The sequence below is a fragment of the Paroedura picta genome, chromosome 3 (genome assembly GCF_049243985.1).
Source record: "Paroedura picta isolate Pp20150507F chromosome 3, Ppicta_v3.0, whole genome shotgun sequence".
Lineage (NCBI taxonomy): Eukaryota > Metazoa > Chordata > Lepidosauria > Squamata > Gekkonidae > Paroedura > Paroedura picta.
Window position 1 is genome coordinate 169,902,085 of NC_135371.1, and position 19,794 is coordinate 169,921,878.

Sequence of the window (19,794 nt, forward strand, 5' to 3'; positions counted from 1 at the left end):
TGAGCAGGGTGTGGGACTAGATGGCCTGTCTGGCCCCTCCCAACTCTAGGATTCTGTGATTCTAAGCAGTAGCTGGACAGAAACGTATCCTGGATGCTTGAGGCTGATCCTGCGTTGAGCAGGGGGTGGGACTAGATGGCCTGTCTGGCCCCTCCCAACTCTAGGATTCTGTGATTCTAAGCAGTAGCTGGACAGAAACATATCCTGGATGCTTGAGGCTGATCCTGCATTGAGCAGGGTGTGGGACTAGATGGCCTGTCTGGCCCCTCCCAACTCTATGATTCTAAGCAGTAGCTGGACAGAGACTTCTCCTGGATGCTTAGGGCTGATCCTGCATTGAGCAGGGGTGGGACTAGATAGCCTGTCTAGCCCCTCCCAACTCTATGATTCTAAGCAGTAGCTGGACAGAGACTTCTCCTGGATGCTTAGGGCTGATCCTGCATTGAGCAGGGTGTTGGACTAGATGGCCTGTATGGCTCCTTCCAACTCTAGGATTCTGTGATTCTGTGACTTAGGGCAACCGCATAGGGTTTGCAAGGCAAGAGACATTGAGAGATGGTCTGCCATTGCCTGCCTCTGCGTTGTGAGCCTCGTATTTCTCGGTGGTCCAAATATTGGAACAGGCTGACCCTGCTTAGCTTCTGGGATCTGATGAGATTAGGCGAGCCTGGACTATCCAAGTCTAGATTGGACTGGTTTACATGAAACTAAAGACTTCCAAGATTCCTGTTCTTTTGTGTAAATACACACACACAAACACACAAACACACACACACAGGGTTTAGGAAGATACAAGCAACGGGTTGAGGAACATAAGCCTGTGGCACACGGGCACACTTGTATGTCGGTTGAGGAACATAAGTGTCAGGATCTGGTTCTGACATTAGACTTGTTGATCTGGGTATGGAATTGGGGTTACTGTGGTTGGGCAGGTAGTTGTGAATTTCCTGCAATTTCCTGCAGGGCGTTTGACTAGATCAGGGGTAGTCAACCTGCGGTCCTCCAGATGTCCATGGATTACAATTCCCATGAGCACCTGCCAGCAAATGCTGGCAGGGGCTCATGGGAATTGTAGTCCATGGACATCTGGAGGACCGCAGGTTGACTACCCCTGGACTAGATGACCCTTCCAACTCTGTGATTCTCCATGCCAAGAACAGGCAGATAGTTATGGAGTGAACAACTTATTTACTTCCTTGTATTTCCCCATGACACTTTCCCTGTCTTATTCAGTTCCGCCCATGTGCACCTGAGGTCAACAGGTACAGGAACACACTGGATGACAGGGGGACAGACGGTCTGGGAGGGTTTGATGGGTGAGAGTGGGGAGTAACTTCACCCTGTAGGAACTGTGTATCCTGGAGAACTTTGGGTTGATCCTGCGTTGAGCAGGGGTTTGGACTAGATGGCCTGTCTGGCCCCTTCCAACTCTATGATTCTATGATTCTATGATTCTATGATTCTATGAGAACTGGTCTCCACGTGCGCGTTGCAAAGTTCTCAAGCTTGTTGGGTTTGTTGTACATGCAATGTGAGGTGTGTGCTTCCCACACCCATATCTTTTCTGTTTGCGATGCGCTACTCTGTGACACTTTGGCTCTCACAAGGTATGTGGGACACATACCTGCTCCTTGGTCCTGGCCCCATCCCTCTCTCTCAGACTCACACACACACATTCAGAGAGAGAGAGACAGAGACAGAGAGACAGACCTTCCCCCATATATTTTCTGTTTGTGATGCATATCTACTGGTTCCATTAACTTCATGGCTCCTTATTAAGTTTCAGAATGGAGCCAGTAGCAGCTCTATGAGGCAGTCTGAGGAGGTGGAAATGGCATATGTGTGTGGGAGGGGTGGCTACAGTGATTTTCTTATCATTGTTCTGCGGTCACAAATAGGAAGAAGTTGGTGTGCCTCCATGAGGCACCAAAAAATCCATTACACAAGGTGCTCAGGTTGTTCCCTGACAATTCCATGGACGTTGCAAGGAAAACCAGAGGAGGCTGGAGATGAAAGAAAAGATGTCATAGTCATAGATGTCATAGTCCCATTGTATACGGCACTGGTCAGACCACACCTGGAGTACTGTGTGCAGTTCTGGAGGCCTCACTTCAAGAAGGACGTAGATAAAATTGAAAGGGTACAGAGGAGAGCGACGAAGATGATCTGGGGCCAAGGGACCAAGCCCTATGAAGATAGGTTGAGGGACTTGGGAATGTTCAGCCTGGAGAAAAGGAGGTTGAGAGGGGACATGATAGCCCTCTTTAAGTATTTGAAAGGTTGTCACTTGGAGGAGGGCAGGATGCTGTTTCCATTGGCTGCAGAGGAGAGGACACGCAGTAATGGGTTTAAACTTCAAGTACAACGATATAGGCTAGATATCAGGAAAAAAAAATTCACAGTAGTAGTTCAGCAGTGGAATAGGCTGCCTAAGGAGGTGGTGAGCTCCCCCTCACTGGCAGTCTTCAAACAAAGGTTGGATACACACTTTTCTTGGATGCTTTAGGGTGCTTAGGGCTGATCCTGCGTTGAGCAGGGGGTTGGACTAGATGGCCTGTCTGGCCCCTTCCAACTCTATGATTCTATGATTCTATGATTCTATGATTCTATGAGAACTGGTCTCCACGTGCGCGTTGCAAAGTTCTCAAGCTTGTTGGGTTTGTTGTACATGCAATGTGAGGTGTGTGCTTCCCACACCCATATCTTTTCTGTTTGCGATGCGCTACTCTGTGACACTTTGGCTCTCACAAGGTATGTGGGACACATACCTGCTCCTTGGTCCTGGCCCCATCCCTCTCTCTCAGACTCACACACACACATTCAGAGAGAGAGAGACAGAGACAGAGAGACAGACCTTCCCCCATATATTTTCTGTTTGTGATGCATATCTACTGGTTCCATTAACTTCATGGCTCCTTATTAAGTTTCAGAATGGAGCCAGTAGCAGCTCTATGAGGCAGTCTGAGGAGGTGGAAATGGCATATGTGTGTGGGAGGGGTGGCTACAGTGATTTTCTTATCATTGTTCTGCGGTCACAAATAGGAAGAAGTTGGTGTGCCTCCATGAGGCACCAAAAAATCCATTACACAAGGTGCTCAGGTTGTTCCCTGACAATTCCATGGACGTTGCAAGGAAAACCAGAGGAGGCTGGAGATGAAAGAAAAGATGTCATAGTCATAGATGTCATAGTCCCATTGTATACGGCACTGGTCAGACCACACCTGGAGTACTGTGTGCAGTTCTGGAGGCCTCACTTCAAGAAGGACGTAGATAAAATTGAAAGGGTACAGAGGAGAGCGACGAAGATGATCTGGGGCCAAGGGACCAAGCCCTATGAAGATAGGTTGAGGGACTTGGGAATGTTCAGCCTGGAGAAAAGGAGGTTGAGAGGGGACATGATAGCCCTCTTTAAGTATTTGAAAGGTTGTCACTTGGAGGAGGGCAGGATGCTGTTTCCATTGGCTGCAGAGGAGAGGACACGCAGTAATGGGTTTAAACTTCAAGTACAACGATATAGGCTAGATATCAGGAAAAAAAAATTCACAGTAGTAGTTCAGCAGTGGAATAGGCTGCCTAAGGAGGTGGTGAGCTCCCCCTCACTGGCAGTCTTCAAACAAAGGTTGGATACACACTTTTCTTGGATGCTTTAGGGTGCTTAGGGCTGATCCTGCGTTGAGCAGGGGGTTGGACTAGATGGCCTGGATGGCCCCTTCCTACTCTATGATTCTATGATTCTATGATTCTAAAAGGATGAAAACATCTATTGGCCCTTGAGAATGCTCCCCAGAACTTCCATCAGAATGCCCAATGGGAATAGCCGTGATGAGCCAGAATTTATGAACTAGACAACTGTCAATGATGTTTGAATGTTGTATGATTGTGGTAGATGCCGATAATTTTATAATATATAAGCATTCAATAAACAACATGGCTTTTATGAATGGACAGGTCACTAACCTGAAAAATGGTGCTCTTCCATCAGGCTTATGGTTGAGGTCAAAATGAGCAAGCATAGCATCAAATTGGGCCCCCCTCTCCTCCTTTCCCTTTCGCACCAGGGGAAATGTTAGATTTGTAAACACAGAGCAACCCCCTAATTTATCGATGGGAGTGCTGTTCTTACGAGGAATGTTACTGGTTTTGAATGGTTTTCAACTGTATTTTTTTATGTTACTAACTTTGTATTTGTGAGCTTAAATGGACTCCGGGGAATGGTAGAAGTCAGGAAGGCCTGGAGGATCATTGTCCATGGGGTCGCGATGGGTCGGACACGACTACGCACCTAACAACAACAACAACTTTGTATTAAACCTTTGGTGTAAGCTGCGCCAAGCCTACAAATATAAATATAAATATAAATAATTGTAGGTGAAGAAACAGTAAAAATGTATTACTCATCATCTTCCTTATGTTTTATTTAATGAAGATTGCAGTAGACAGGGTACAAATTAAAAAAAGCAAAGGAAGTCCTTGCCAACTGCTTATTGGTTGAAATCACAAAGACGTATAGAAGAAGAAGAGAGAGAAGAGTTGGTTCTTATTCGCTGCTTTTCCCTACCCGAAGGAGGCTCAAAGCGGCTTACAGTCGCCTTCCCATTCCTCTCCCCACAACAGACACCCTGTGGGGTGGGTGAGGCTGAGAGAGCGCTGATATCACTGCTCGGTCAGAACAGTTTTATCAGTGCTGTGGCGAGCCCAAGGTCACCCAGCTGGTTGCATGTGGGGGAGCGCAGAATGGAACCCAGCATGCCAGATTAGAAGTCCGCACTCCTAACCACTACACCAAACTGGCCCCACTACACCAAACAGTCTAGCAGTGGTACTAAATGTTCAAGAAACAAAATCCATGAATGAATGATCTAATGATTCTAAATGAGGGAGTGCATGAGTCAGGCCCCTTTGGGTCATCCCTTTAAAGAACAGTCCAAATCACTTATGAAGCGCATCAGCAGGGATGCACGGGGACCAACGTCTCATAATTATGAGTGAGAAACCGATACCCTGCCCAACAGATTCCTCAGGGCCTTTTGGACATCTTTGTTCCTGAGGCTGTAGATGTAGGGGTTGGACATGGGGGTGATGAGAGTGTACATGATTGCAAAAACGGTCCCCCGTTGGGAAGAATAGTTGGACGTGGGTAGGAAGTAGGCCCCGGTAGCTGCGCAATAGAAGAGCCCCACCATGGTAAGGTGAGAGCTACACGTGGAGAAAGCCTTGCGCCTTCCTGAGGCTGAGAACTTCACCACAGCTGCCACAATGCAGACGTAGGTGATGACGATGAAGACAAAGGGTCCAAAGATGACAGGTATGCCCTCGAAGTAGATGATCACTTCATTGAGAGTGATATCCGAGCTAGAGAGCTGGAGCAAAGGTTGGTGGTCACAGAAGAAGTGGGACAGGTGGTTGTCCCCACAATACTTGAGGCGCAGGAGGAGGCCAACATGCAGCATGGAGTTGAGGATGGCAATGATCCAACACCCAGCCACCAGGTGCACACAGACCTTCTGGTTCATCACCGTAGCATAGTGGAGTGGGTTGCAGATGGCGACATAGCGATCCAGAGCCATGACACTCACAATGTACATATCTGTGACCCCAAAGACATAGAAGAAGAACAACTGAGCCATACAGGAATAGAAAGGGATTATCTTGGGCGAGGACAAGATGTGAACCATCATCTGAGGCACCGTGATGGTGAGGAAGCCCACGTCCACCATGGAAAGGCTGCGCAACAGGAAGTACATGGCTGTCTGAAGGTGGGCATCCACGCTGATCAGAATAAACATCACGATGTTGCCCAGGAGGCCTGCCCCATACATCAGCAGACAGGCAATGAAGTAGAGGGGCTGTTGTTCGGGTTGTGAGGAAAAACCCACAAGGACAAACTCAACAACGTCTGTGCCATTCTCACAGTCCATGGCCCCTGCAGGGAAAATCACAACATGGTTCAGTCAGAAGAAAAAGAACAGAAAGGTCTTATATGTACAAACTCATGGGTGGCATCTCCCCCCACTGGCTTTTTTGGCTTTCCCAGCTCTGCTGTCAGTCGTGTCAATGATGTTCATGTGTTTGCTGTCCATCGTTAACTGTCAAATATTAAATATCAGAAGTAAAAAAAACATCAATGAAGAATGCATACAGATATTCAACTATTCAGTATATGCAACAAAGGATTTTGTTGAAATTATGGCTTGTCCTGATCACCCTCACCAGGACAATATCACCCTGTCACTATGCCTATTAATTTCACACACAGTTGAGCAAAAAGACTTTGGAACTGATTGCTGAAAAGAATTTTGTTTGGCCTTTAATAGGGAGAGTTGAGCTCTGATTGAGAATTCAAACCTTTTAGCCTTGCCCGAGGAGAGTTTAGCTCTGACTGACAACTGGGAAGGTTGAAGGAGGAGTGGGAGGATAGGTGAAGATCCCTAGTTGGGCCAGAAAAAGGGATAGATCTTCTAGTCAGAGATGTGATTTCGTATCTATTTGGAAAAGGAGATAAAGCAAATAAAGGAGCGGTCCCTCTTGTGTTTTGAGAAGGAATCTGGGTAGTGGACTGGTTAGTGTATGCCTCCCATCTAAAACCTGATGTCAGTTAAAGTCAAGAAAGTAAACTGGAGTGTGAATCAAAAACTGAAAACAAAGCCTGGCCTCTCTAAGATTTTTTGTGAAAACCTTCACTTCCTGGAAAGATATGAATGTGAAACACTAAATTACCCCAGAGTTCATTACCTCAAACATTATACCCCTGATTTCAGCAGACCGCTCCCCATCTACCTTGAATAAAACATCTTGTTTATTTTGAATGCTCTAAAGCAACCTTTGTGCCATTTTCAGAAGTTTCCATCAAAGAGGGTGATCTTGTCTTTTGCCTCATGTTCCTGAGCTGAGCCAGCATCAAAGCTCAATGAAGTGACAGGGTGGGACAGCCATATATTTTCGGCTAAGAAGAAAATAGAAAAGGGGATGCTCAGTCAGAAAGGAAAGAGGGGAAGAGTGGAAATCCTGCATCTGAGTTAGGGATCAGGGCTAGGTTGTCCACAGGTTGTTGGTGGCTGGCATCCCATTACCCCTGCTGACTTGGCATCATGGGCACGAGAGTGTAGGTGGAAATGGTGAGAAGAAGAGGACGGACTGCCTCTGACAATAATCAGGGGAGAAATGTCCTGCCCCTGTGACAATTTGGAAATGGGTTGCTAAACCGTTTCATGCCATGGAAATAAGCCACATGGATAATAGTATAATATTATATTTTATAATATAATATTATATTAATAGTATATTAATAATATACTATACTATATTAATAATATACTAATAATATACTAATAATATAATATTATATTAATAATAATTTTATAATATAATATTATATTAATAGTATAATAATAGAGATAAATAGTATCTCATCAAGCTTCTCTTAGGAGGGAGAGGACAGTTCCCCCAGCATTTTGTGTCTGATGGCAGCTCCAACAATAACTATCTCAATTCATCTGGTGGTGCGGAAAAGGGCCAGCAAGTTGCAGCAACCCATTATGGTTTTCAGGACAAGAGACAAACAGAGATGCTTAGACATTGCCTGCCTATGGGTAGGAATCCTGGATTTCCTGGGTGGTCTCCAATCCAAGAACTAACCTGGACTGACCTTCCATAACTATTGAGATCTGACACTATCGGGGCTAACATGGGTCACGAGATCAGAGTCGAAGCTAGCAGAGGTGGTTTGTCATTCCCTGCGTCTGTGTATTAACCCTGGACTTCCTTGGTGGTCTCCTCTCCAGAAATGAACTAGGTCCAGTCCTGCCTAGCTTAGAATAGAATCATAGAATCATAGAGTTGGAAGGGGCCATACAGGCCATCTAGTCCAACCCCCTGCTCAATGCAGGATCAGCCCTAAGCATCTTAAAGCATCCAAGAAAAGTGTGTATCCAACCTTTGCTTGAAGACTGCCAGTGAGGGGGAGCTCACCACCTCCTTAGGCAGCCTATTCCACTGCTGAACTACTCTGACTGTGAAAATTGTTTTCCTGATATCTAGCCTATATCGTTGTACTTGAAGTTTAAACCCATTACTGCATGTCCTTTCCTCTGCAGCCAATGGAAACAGCATCCTGCCCTCCTCCAAATGACAACCTTTCAAATACTTGAAGAGGGCTATCATGTCCCCTCTCAACCTCCTTTTCTCCAGGCTGAACATTCCCAAGTCCCTCAACCTATCTTCATAGGGCTTGGTGCCTTGGCCCCAGATCATCCTTGTCGCTCTCCTCTGTACCCTTCAATTTTATCTACGTCCTTCTTGAACGTCCTTCTATCACGAGCTTCTGTGATACAATGAAAGCTAGCCTAGACCATCCAGCTCAGTCCCAGTTTACCTGGATCCACAGATTTTTGCCTGACACATCATGACATTAAAAGAGTTTTGGAACATCTCCATGTTGGCGAGCCAAGCTGGGAGCATCTTCAAATGATGACTAACTTCAGAAGACATGTTCAAAAGACTGTGGGAAACAATGAAATGCCTGCTTCTCCTGTTCTCCTCACCGTGCTCAAGGGCACGCCCCAACACAAGCATCTTCAGCCTCATTTTTCAGCTCCAAAGTTGGTCTACTAACAAAGCATGTTTGGGCTTCTCGTATCCTTCAGTCTCCACCTCCAACCCAGGTCCATCTGGCCAGCCATTCCTTGCATGAGATTCTCTTGATGGTACGATATGAAATTGCATGAGATTCTCTTGCTGGTATGATATGAAATTGCATTGTCCTGCTGGATGTAAAGTGGCTCAATCGAACCCCCCCTTACCTGTGTACAGGAAGATGTTCCTACCTTCTCACCGAGGTGTCCCTCTGGCACTGGATGAAAGCATTCAGCAAAAAGAGGATAGTAAGCAAGCAGTAACTGAGCTGGGCAATCTTATTCTGGTAGTCTTGAGGTTCCACAAACCCAGTGGGAGGTTCCATTCCAGTATCAGCAATGAAAGTCCCTGAGGTTATTACACAGACAACCAGAATAGCTGCTGAGATGCTGTTTTTCTGTAACTCCATTACCAGCTGAGACTTAGAAAATCATTACACTGTTTTCTTCCTCCATTGGGGCCAGCACTAGACATCATATTCTCTACTTTATGGTGAAATAGCTCTGTTCCTCTGGAAGGGCAAAGAGAAAGAGCAGGGGCATGTGGTCACACATTATATTTCAGGACCTAATCGAAGACCCCCCTGACTTCAAGTAGGGCAGGACCATCCATGGTCCTTGTCTATATGTGAATAAGAACTGGAGGAGACAGTTAAGGCCCATTCTCTCTCCTGCCCCAATTAGCATTGCCTCTAGGCCAAGAGAAAATTTTTTTTTTTATTGACAGAGGTTTCTTCCTCTTCCTTTATATAGTGTGTGTGCTGTCAAGTCCCAGCAAAACAACCTAGACTTTCTTGGTGGTCCTCCATCTAAACACTAACTGTGGCTGACCTAGCTTGGCTTATAAGGTATGATGAGGTCTGGCTAGCCTGGGTTATCAAGGTCTGGGCAGACATACAGGTGGTTTGCCAATGCCTGCGTAGCAACCTGTATAGCAACCCTGGTCTCCCTTGGTGTTCTCCCATCCAGATACTGACCAAGGACAACCATGCTTAGTTTCTGAGCTCTGATGACATCAGGTTATCCAGGTCAGGTCCATAGAGGTAGGATGGGGTTTGTTTATTTATTTCTCCATTATTAGGGCCTCTCTTAGGTCACTAAGAAGCAGTAAAAACGAATTACTCATCATCTTCCTTATGTTTTGTTTATTTATGATTGTAGTAGACAGGGTACGAATTAAAAAAGCAAAGGAAGTCCTTGCCAACCGTTTATTGGTAGAAAAATGTTGAAATCATAAAGACACATACAGTCATAAAGACACGTAAATCATAAAGACACATACAGTCATAAAAACACATAAATCATAAAGACACATACAGTCAAGAAGCACAATGCATGAATGAATGATCTCATGATTCTAAATGAGGGAGTGAATGAGTCAGGCCCCTTTTGGTCATCCCTTTTAAGAACAGTCAAAATCACTTATGAAGTGTATCAGCAGGGATTCAGGAGGACCAACATATAACAATTATGAGTGAGAAAACGATACCCTGCCCAACAGATTCCTCAGGGCCTTTTGGACATCTTTGTTCCTGAGGCTGTAGATGTAGGGATTGGACATGGGGGTGATGAGAGTGTACATGATTGCAAAAACGGTCCCCCGTTGGGAAGAATAGTTGGACGTGGGTAGGAAGTAGGCCCCGGTGATAGCACAATAGAAGAGCCCCACCATGGTGAGATGAGAGCTACACGTGGAGAAAGCCTTGCGTCTTCCTGAGGCTGAGAACTTCCTCACAGCTGCCGCAATGCGGACATAGGTGATGACAATGAAGGCAAAGGGCCCAAGGATGAGAGGAACACCCTCAAAGAAGATGAACACTTCATTGATGCTGGTGTCTGAGCTAGAGAGCTGGAGCAAAGGCTGGTGGTCACAGAAGAAGTGGGACAGGTGGTTGTCCCCACAATACCTGAGGCGCAGGAGGAGGCCAGCATGAAGCATGGAGTGGAAGGTGGCGACGATCCAGCACCCGGCCACCAGGTGTCCACAGACCTTCTGGTTCATCAACGTAGCATAGTGGAGTGGGTCGCAAATGGCGACATAGCGATCCAGAGCCATCACGCTCACCATGAAAATGTCTGTGACCCCAAACATATAGAAGAAGAAGAACTGAGCCATGCAGGAATGGAAAGGGATTGTCTTGGAAGAGGACATGATGTGAACCATCATCTGAGGCACTGTGACGGTGAGGAAGGCCACGTCCACAATGGAAAGGCTCCGCAACAGAAAGTACATGGGGGTCTGAAGGTGGGCATCCACGCTGATCAGGATAAACATCATGATGTTGCCCAGAAGGCCTGCCACATACATCAGCAGACAGGCGACGAAGAAGAAAGGCTGCTGTTCAGGTTGGGAGGAGAAACCCACAAGGACAAACTCAACAATGTCCGTGCCATTCTCACATTCCATGGGGCCTGCAGGGAAAATCACAGCATGATTCTGTCAGAAGAAAAAGAAACGGAAAGGTCTTATATGTACAAACCCATGGGTGGCTGCTCTGTCAGAAAGGAAGGGAGGAAGAGTGGGAAATCCTTCATCTGAGCTTGGGATCGGGGCCAGGTTGAGAGGTGGGAAATAGGGAGAGGCGGGAAATAAATCGAATAATAATAATAATAGGTTGTATTCCTAAAAAAATGTGAAGTAACATTATACCCCTGATTTTAGCGGACCTTTCCCCTTCTACCTTGAATAAAACCACTTGTTTATTTTAAACGTTCCAAAGCAACTTTTGTGCCATTTTCGGAAGCTTCCATCAAAGAGGGTGATCTCGCCTTTTCTCTTGTGTTCCTGAACTGAGCCAGCATCAAAGCTGAATGAAAGGACAGCCATATATCTTCAGTTAAGAGGAAAATAGAAAAAGGGCTGCTCAGTCAGAAAGGAAGGAGAGGAGGAGTAGAAATCCTGCATCTGAATTAGGGAATAAAAGATGTAAAGTGACAAAGAAGGGAGGGAATAAAACCCTGCAGCAAGCTCAATGAGACCCAAGAGATCAAGGAGAATGCTGTCAGCTGACCTACATACACTATAGTGGGACCTTGGTAGCTATTTGGGCTCAAAAGCAACTGCTGGGTCCTACAAATAGTCGGAGGAGAAATCTGGTTCCTAATGTCCTCGGTGACTCAAGTGCCCATCCTGGGGCCCTAGTATTGAGAAGCCAGTGGCCACCACTGGGCACTTTCCTTCCTCCTGCATATACCATTTACTCTTTTATAGGCATACATGAACAGGTCGCAGATGGCTGGCATCCCATTACCTCTGCTGTCTGACATCGTGGGCAGGAGAGTGTCGGTGGAAGTGGCGAGAAGAAGAGGATGGACTGCCTCTGACAATAATCAGGGGAGAAATGTCCTCCCCCTGCAACAGTGTGGAAATGGGCTGCTAAAACATCTCACGGGAGGGAAATAAGCTTCATGGCCTGGTAAATATTATCCCATCAAGGCTCTCTTAGGAGGGAAAGGACAGCCCCCCCCTCATTTTGTGTCTGATGGCAGCTCCGACAATAATTATCTCTATTCATCTGGTGGTGCGGAAAAGGGCCAGCAAGTTGCTGCTGATTTTTGGCAACCCCTTATGGGTTTCAGGACAAGGGAGGTGCTTTGACATTGTCTGCCTCTGGGTGCCGACCCTGGACTCCCTTGGTGATCTCCAATCCAAGCCAGCTTGGTGTAGCGGTTAGGAGCATGGACTTCTAATCTGGCGAGCTGGGTTTGATTCCCCGGTCCTCCACATGCAGCCAGTTGGGTGACCTTGGACTTGCCACAGCACTAATAAAGCTGTTCTGACCGATCAGTAATATCAGGGCTCTCTCAGCCTCACCTCCCTCACAAGGTGTCTGTTGTGGGGAGAGGAAAGGGAAGGCGACTGTAAGCTGCTTTGAGACTCCTTTGGGTAGAGAAGAGCGGCATCTAAGAACCAACTCTTCTTCTTCTTCAGTAATCTCAGGGCTCTTTCAGCCTCACCCACCTCACAGGGTGTCTGCTGTGGGGTGATGAAAGGGGATTGTAAGCCATGTTGAGACTTCTTCTGGTGGAGAAAACAGCATATAAGAATCAACTCTCCTTCTCCTAACCTGGGTGTAGTCTGCATGGGGCTTTTTACCAACTCCCAATCCTCCCATCTACACTGAATTCAATTAAAGTTTCCCTCTGCAACATGCACGATTGATGTGGAGTGACCCTAGCTGTCCCCCGCAATATCCAGAAATGGATATAAGCCTCAATATTTGAAAAATTGTCATCAGTAAGTGTGCAGATTTCTGCTTTTTGCAAATGTACTTCCTTCTTTGTGTCTCTTAGCAAAGTAGCCTTCCCAGATTGGCCAGGGCATCAGTTCAAAGATTTCCGTGTGCCCGCTTGCAAGGCTTGTCTTAATGTGACTGCACCCCAGAAACCCTAACTTCTCTCAGCAGAGATTTGCCTATTGGATTTATTTTCTCTGTGAGGCTGCTGTCTCCAGTCCTCTCCACCTCCCCACCCATTCAAGAAAAGAAAGACACTCTTACTGTGCTTGGCTCCCCTCCCCAATCTGATCTTCCCTAATCAAGTGCAGAACACATTCTGTTTCAATTGGGGGAGGGAACAGAGGAAGACCTGAGTTCAAATCAATCTGAACAGAATCCACAAAGGAAAAAACAAAGTAAGTGCAGAATGAGCCCTGGACTGACCTTCCATAGGTGTATTGACCCTGGACTTCCTTGGTGGTTTCCCCTCCAAATACGAACTAGGTCCAATCCTGCCTAGCTTCTGCAATACGATGAAAGCAAGCCTAGCCTATCCAGTTCAGCCACGGTTTATCTGGATCCACAGATTCTTGCCTGACACATCATGACATAAAAAAAGAGTTTCGGAACATCGACACGTTGGCGAGCCAAGCTGGGAGCATCTTCAAATGATAACCCACTTCAGAAGACAGAGACATGTTCAAAAGACTGTGGGAAACAATGTAATGCTTGCTTCTCCCTTACTCATCAGCATCCTCAAGGACATGCCCCCACACAAACATCTTCAGCCTCATCTTTCAGATCCAAAGTTGGTCTATTAACAAAGCAGGTTTGTTCTTTTGGTATGCCTCAGTCTCCAACCCAGGTACATCTAGCCAGCCATTCCTTGCATGAGATTCTCTTGCTGGTATGATATAAAATTGCACAGTCTTGCTGGAGACACCAAAGCTGGAAAGCAGCTCAGTCGAACCCCCCCTTATCTGTATACAGGCAGATGTTCCTACCTTCTCACTCTGGCACTATATGAAAGCATTGAGCAAAAAGAGGATAGTAAGCAAGCAGTAACTGAGCTGGGCAGTCTTATTCTGGTAGTCTTGAGGTTCCACAAACCCAGTGGGAGGTTCCATTCCAGGATCAGCAATGAAGGTCCCTGAGGATATTACACAGGCAACCAGGATAGCTGCTGAGATGCTGTTATTCTGTAACTCCATTACCAGCTGAGACTTAGAAAATCATTACTCTATTTTCTTCCTCCATTGGGGCCAGCACTAGACATCCTATCCCCTAGTTTATGGTGAAATAGCTCTGTTCCTCTGGAACGGCAATGAGAAAGAGCAGGGGCATGTGGTCACATATTATATTTTGGGACCTAATTAAAGAACTGGATGGTATTCCCTGTCTTCAAGTAGGGCAGGACCTTCCATGGTCCTTGTCTATATGTGAATATGAATTGGAGGAGACAGTTAAGGCCCATTCTCTCTCCTGCCCCAATTAGCATTGCCTCTAGTCCAGGAGAAAAAAAATTCTATTCCTTTGATGGAGGTTTCTCTTCCCTTGCCTATTTTGTCTGTGTGTGCTGTCAAGTCACACAGCAAAACAGCCTAGACTCTCTGGTGGTCCTCCATCCAAACACGATCCGTGGCTGATCCAGCTTGGCTTTCAAGGTATGACAAGGTCTGGCTAGCCTGGGTTATCATGGTCTGGACAGATACAGGTGGTTTGCTGATGCCTGCGTCTGGGTAGCAAACCTGGTCTTCATTGGTGGTCTCCTTTCCAGATACTGACCAAGGACAACCTTGCTTAGTTTCTGAGATCTGTTGACACCAGGTTATCCTGGTCAGGCCCATAGAGGTAGGATGGGGTTTGTTTATTTATTTTTTTCCATTGTTATGCTACTCTTCATCTGGCAGCTCAGGGAAGCTTATGAATATAACAGCAGTTTATAAATATAACATAAAATTATATTTATAAACTCCCTTTCTCTCTCTCTCTCTCTCTCTCTCTCTCTCTCTCTCTCAGACACACGCACACACACACACACTCCTTCCTCCCCACTCCCCTCTGACCTGCCCCTTTTTCTGACACACACCCAAACTCCTCCCACCACTCCCTCTGCCCTCTCCCCCTTACCTCTCACTTCCCTGACCTACACTCAGGTCCCTCCCCCTCCCTCTCACTCAGACACACACATATGTAAACACAAACTCCTCACCCTGTCTCCCCCCTGTCCTCTTGCTACATTGACCTTCTCCCTGATCTCTTCCCTCCCTCAGAAACACACTAAGCCTCCCTCCCTTCCCCCTCTCCTGATATTTTGCAGTGGCACTGGCCTGGCCTCCTCTTGTGCTGCCCCACAGCTGCCCTGGCATATTTTCGTGCACTCCCTGGGGAGGGACTATGAGCCATACCTATTTCCGTTCTAGGGAGTGCACCAGAAGATGTGTTCCACATCAACAATAAAATGACAAAGTCCTTAAATCATTGATTTAAAATGAAATTCCATTTCAGAAAGACTGCCTCCTCTTTAGAGAGAAAGGGGCTCATAAAGTGCATCGAATAAGAATAAGAATAAGAATAAGAATAAGAATAAGAATAAGAATAAGAATAAGAATAAGAATAAGAATAAGAATAAGAATAAGAATAAGAATAAGAATAAGAATAAGAATAAGAATAAGAATAAGAATAAGAATAAGAATAAGAATAAGAATAAGAATAAGAATAAGCACTTTATTCAGGAACTCTAGGTAGAGGCCAGGATTTTGGTGTCATTTCTTGGCCTCAGCTGTAGGCCCAGTAGAACAGCTCTATGTTACCAGCCCTGCAGTACTTCTAAGGGCCATTCCGCACTAGTTCAAAATTGCACAATGGTTGCAAATTGAAAGAGAGCTGTAGCACAGAGGTGTGGCCAGCTGACATCACTAACTGCCCTCCTTGAAGCCAGAATCTTTTTTTCAGGGGCTCCTACATGCTGGGATAGAGCATTTTATGAGGCTGGGGCCAGGGCCTGAGGATCTCCCTTCCCCAAATCCTGACCTCCCCGGACTCTACCACCAAACCTCCAGGAATTTCTTAACCTGTAGTTGACATCCCCCGGGTGCATCAGGAGTCCAACAAGATAAAACCGATTGCATTGCCTATTGGAGAATCCACTTTGTTGATTGTACTGACTTTTTCTGTTTAACTTGTGTTGAGTACCAGTGAGGACGGCAGACTATAAGTGAGAGAGGCAAACAAGCAAGCAAATAAATACACATGTCATAGGCTTTGCTGCTTTGGGGTTGGTGCCATGGCTTCTCTATCTCCCCCACCCCACTCCCCAACGGCACACAAACTGGCTTAGTTCAATTTCCCTGCTTTCCACATTATTCTTGTTGGCTATTATAATTCTGCATGCAAGAGGATCTGGGAGGTAAAGGATTTAAGGGAATTCTCTCACCTGGGTGTACTTGGCAGCTGGACCCACCTTCTCATCTATCAGCTGATGAGCCTTTTTGGCCATTTCTTGCCTTCTGTCTTGTATAGCAGTGGTCCCCAACCTTTCTGAGGCTGGGGACCGGCAGGGCATCGGGCCATGCCCTCGCATCGGGACCATGCCCACACATCGGGACGCGCCCTGCGGGATGCGCGGCCCGGCCCTGATTCCCTCTCCCCGCCCTCCTGCAGTAAGATGCTTCCCGGGCCGCAAGCTTGCGGCCTGGGAAGTTTTTTACTGCGGGGGGGCGGGGAGAGGGAGCTGCGGCCTGGCGCCATGGCCTTCGCAGCCCGGCACCGGGCCGCGGCCCGCAGGTTGGGGACCACTGTTGTATAGGACGTCTCTCTCTTACTTGGGCTTGAACTTACAGCAAGTTCACCTTTTTGAGGTCAGTCTCCTCACAAGTTAAATGTGCCTACATGAATATATCGTGTAAGATGTACTTTATTTTTGTAAATACAATTGATTCCAGTTGTTACCATTGGAGTCAGATCTTCTGGATCATTTGTTTGAACAGCATTTTCCCTCTAAACCAGGCAATGTGGAAGTCCAGGGATACCGTGTAAAGTTTCTTTGCTTCGTAGGCAAACAACGTGTATGGGTTTTTTTAAAAGACATGTGATCTAATAATTCTTACAATGAACTTGGAAGGTGGGTTGACTTTGGAAGAAGGGCTTTTCACTTGGAGCTGGGGAGGAGTTAGGACTCCATGTGCAGGAGCAGTCTACACACCCACTGATACAGGCTGTGCTTCTTTCAGTTGCATACTGCTGTGGGAACATACTTTCCTATATTAAGGATAGAACAGTATAACTCTGTTTCATTTCCCTACATGGCCCTTCTCATCGATTTCTCTCTGCTCTCACTGATTCTTTTTTGTGCTTGTTTTGAGCATTAATCCGTAATTTATACACCATTCATATGCAATTGAGACACTTCTAATATGGGAAGATGTGTGTTCTCACCTAATCGGCTGAATGGAAAGTAACACAACGGTGTGATAATGAAAAGTCGTAGGTTCACTTACCCCTAGAGACCAATCGAATGGAAAAGGGGAGCTAAACAAGTGAACAGGAGCTATTCAGAACAGACAAACTGTGAAATTGGGTCTCATGCACTACTTTTCATCTGTCCTGGCCAAGCAATCTGTGCCTCTCAGGTGAAAACAACAATACATCCTTTTTTAATTTTAAAAGTTTCTTTGTGTATATGTGTTACTTTTAATTTAAGTAATTGTAGACAATTCTTCCATGCCACCTCACATAGGTAAAGATTCATATAGTCTAGCGGTGGTATTAATTTTTCAAGAAACAAAATTCATAAATGAATGATCTAATGATCTACTGTTTCAATGAATGAGTGAACAAGATAACGAATCAATCCATCAGGCCCCTTTTGGCCATCCCTTTTAAGAACAGTCAAAATCACTTATTAAGCGGAACAACACAGGTGCAGAGACCAATGTCTCAGAATTATGAATGAGAAAGCAATATCCTACCCAACAGATTCCTCAGAGCCTTTTGGACATCTTTGTTCCTGAGACTGTAGATGTAGGGATTGGACATGGGAGTGATTATAGTGTACATGATTGCAAAAACGGTCCCTCGTTGAGAAGAATAACTGGATGTGGGTAAGAAGTAGACCCCAGTGACTGCACCATAGAAGAGCACCACCATGGTAAGATGAGAGCTACATGTGGAGAAAGCCTTGCGCCTTCCTGAGGCTGAGAACTTCCTCATAGCTGCCACAATGCGGACATAGGTGATGACAATGAAGGCAAAAGGCCCAAGGATGACAGGAACACCCTCAAAGAAGATGAATGCTTCATTGATGCTGGTGTCAGAGCTAGAGAGCTGGAGCAAAGGCTGGTGGTCACAAAAAAAATGGGACAGGTGGTTGTCCCCACAATACCTGAGGCATAGGAGGAGGCCAGCATGTAGCATGGAGTGGATGGTGGCAATGATCCAGCACCCGGCCACCAAGTGTCCACAGACCTTCTGGTTCATCACCGTAGCATAGTGGAGTGGGTCACAAATGGCGACATAGCGATCCAGAGCCATCACGCTCACCATGAAAATGTCTGTGACCCCAAACATATAGAAGAAGAAGAACTGAGCCATACAGGAATAGAAAGGGATTGATTTGGATGAGGACATGATGTGAAGCAGCATTTGAGGCACCGTGACTGTGAGGAAGGCTACGTCCACCATGGAAAGGCTCCGCAGCAGGAAGTACATGGGGGTCTGAAGGTGGGTATCCACGCTGATCAGAATAAACATCACGATGTTGCCCAGAAGGCCTGCCCCATACATCAGCAGAAAGGTCATGAAGAAGAGAGGCTGTTGTTCAGATTGTGAGGAGAAACCCAGAAGAACAAATTCTGTAATTTCGGTTCCATTGTCACATTCCATGGGATCTGCAAGGAGAATCACAGCTGGAGGCAGTCAAAGGGTGTTATAATATGCAAGGTCTGTTGAGTGCATGATTCAAGTATATAAAGATTATCCCTTAGGTGGCATCTGAGATGATATGTAGTTAGCATATTTAGATTAATTTAAAATGTGCCATTGTACAAATTAAATGGTGCCATTCTACAACTGAGCACTGTCAAACACTATACTATTTAGCTAGCTTGGTTATTAATGGTCTTACACAAGCCTTTTATGTGGCATTTATGGATTTTGCATTAGCCTTCGATTTAATACAGCGAGACAGATTATGGCTGACATTATTAAAACAAAATGCTAGGTAAATGCTGTCTTTAAAACCTCCTTACTCTAATTTTCTTTGCTGCCAAACCAAACAGTGTCATTCTCTGGGTAACAAAAGAGTCAATGTCTGATAAGACAAATAATTTTTCAGAGTCAGAAATAAAGTTTAAACCATTTAGTAATCCTTTAAGAATTTTAGTCCTATGTTACACATACAGGGAACATAGTAAACTAGTGAATTAAATCCTCAAGTGCGGAATCTCCGCAAATACACAGGATGTCGGTCTTCTGATATTTGGGGATAACCAGACAAAAAAGTGGTTGGCATTGTTTGAAAATGTAGGGCTGGCTGTAATGGGCACTTTAAGAGTATGAATAGAAAGACTGGCTAGATAGGGAGCTCTAAAATGGCAAGTTTTGTAGAGTTCATACCGTAAAGTTGAGATTTTAGATGCTAAAATTAAGGATCTACTAGGCAAATTATCTGAGTTGTAAAACTCATCTCTCAGATGTGATTTATCAGCAGAAATTGAATAACAAAAGAGTATATTATTGATAAAATACTCTCTTCTGCTCAGTTTGCCTAATTTATTTTATATCCGATATTGATCTAATACTGTTTGATTCCACTCTTTCCTCCAAGGGAGCTCAGGATGTAATACATAGCTATATCATTTTTCTCCTCAGTACAAGCCTTTAAGCTATATTAGGCTCAGAGATGGTGTCTGGCATAAAAACGCATAGCAAACTACATGGCAGACAAG

General features: G+C 45.6%; 3 protein-coding genes across 3 annotated transcripts; all 3 read right to left on the reverse strand.

Moving 5' to 3' along the window:
* Positions 1 to 4,979: 4,979 nt before the first annotated feature.
* LOC143831235 (olfactory receptor 1B1-like) lies at positions 4,980 to 5,918 on the reverse strand. The gene has a single exon (XM_077324296.1). It carries the CDS (start codon positions 5,916 to 5,918, stop codon positions 4,980 to 4,982), a length of 939 nt encoding a protein of 312 aa, XP_077180411.1.
* A 4,180-nt stretch (positions 5,919 to 10,098) lies between these two features.
* Positions 10,099 to 11,063, reverse strand: LOC143831236 (olfactory receptor 1B1-like). The gene has a single exon (XM_077324297.1). It carries the CDS (start codon positions 11,035 to 11,037, stop codon positions 10,099 to 10,101), a length of 939 nt encoding a protein of 312 aa, XP_077180412.1. The 5' UTR covers positions 11,038 to 11,063.
* Positions 11,064 to 17,791: 6,728 nt separating this feature from the next.
* On the reverse strand, positions 17,792 to 18,730 carry LOC143831237 (olfactory receptor 1B1-like). The gene has a single exon (XM_077324298.1). The coding sequence runs from the start codon at positions 18,728 to 18,730 to the stop codon at positions 17,792 to 17,794; it is 939 nt and encodes a 312-aa protein (XP_077180413.1).
* Positions 18,731 to 19,794: the final 1,064 nt, after the last annotated feature.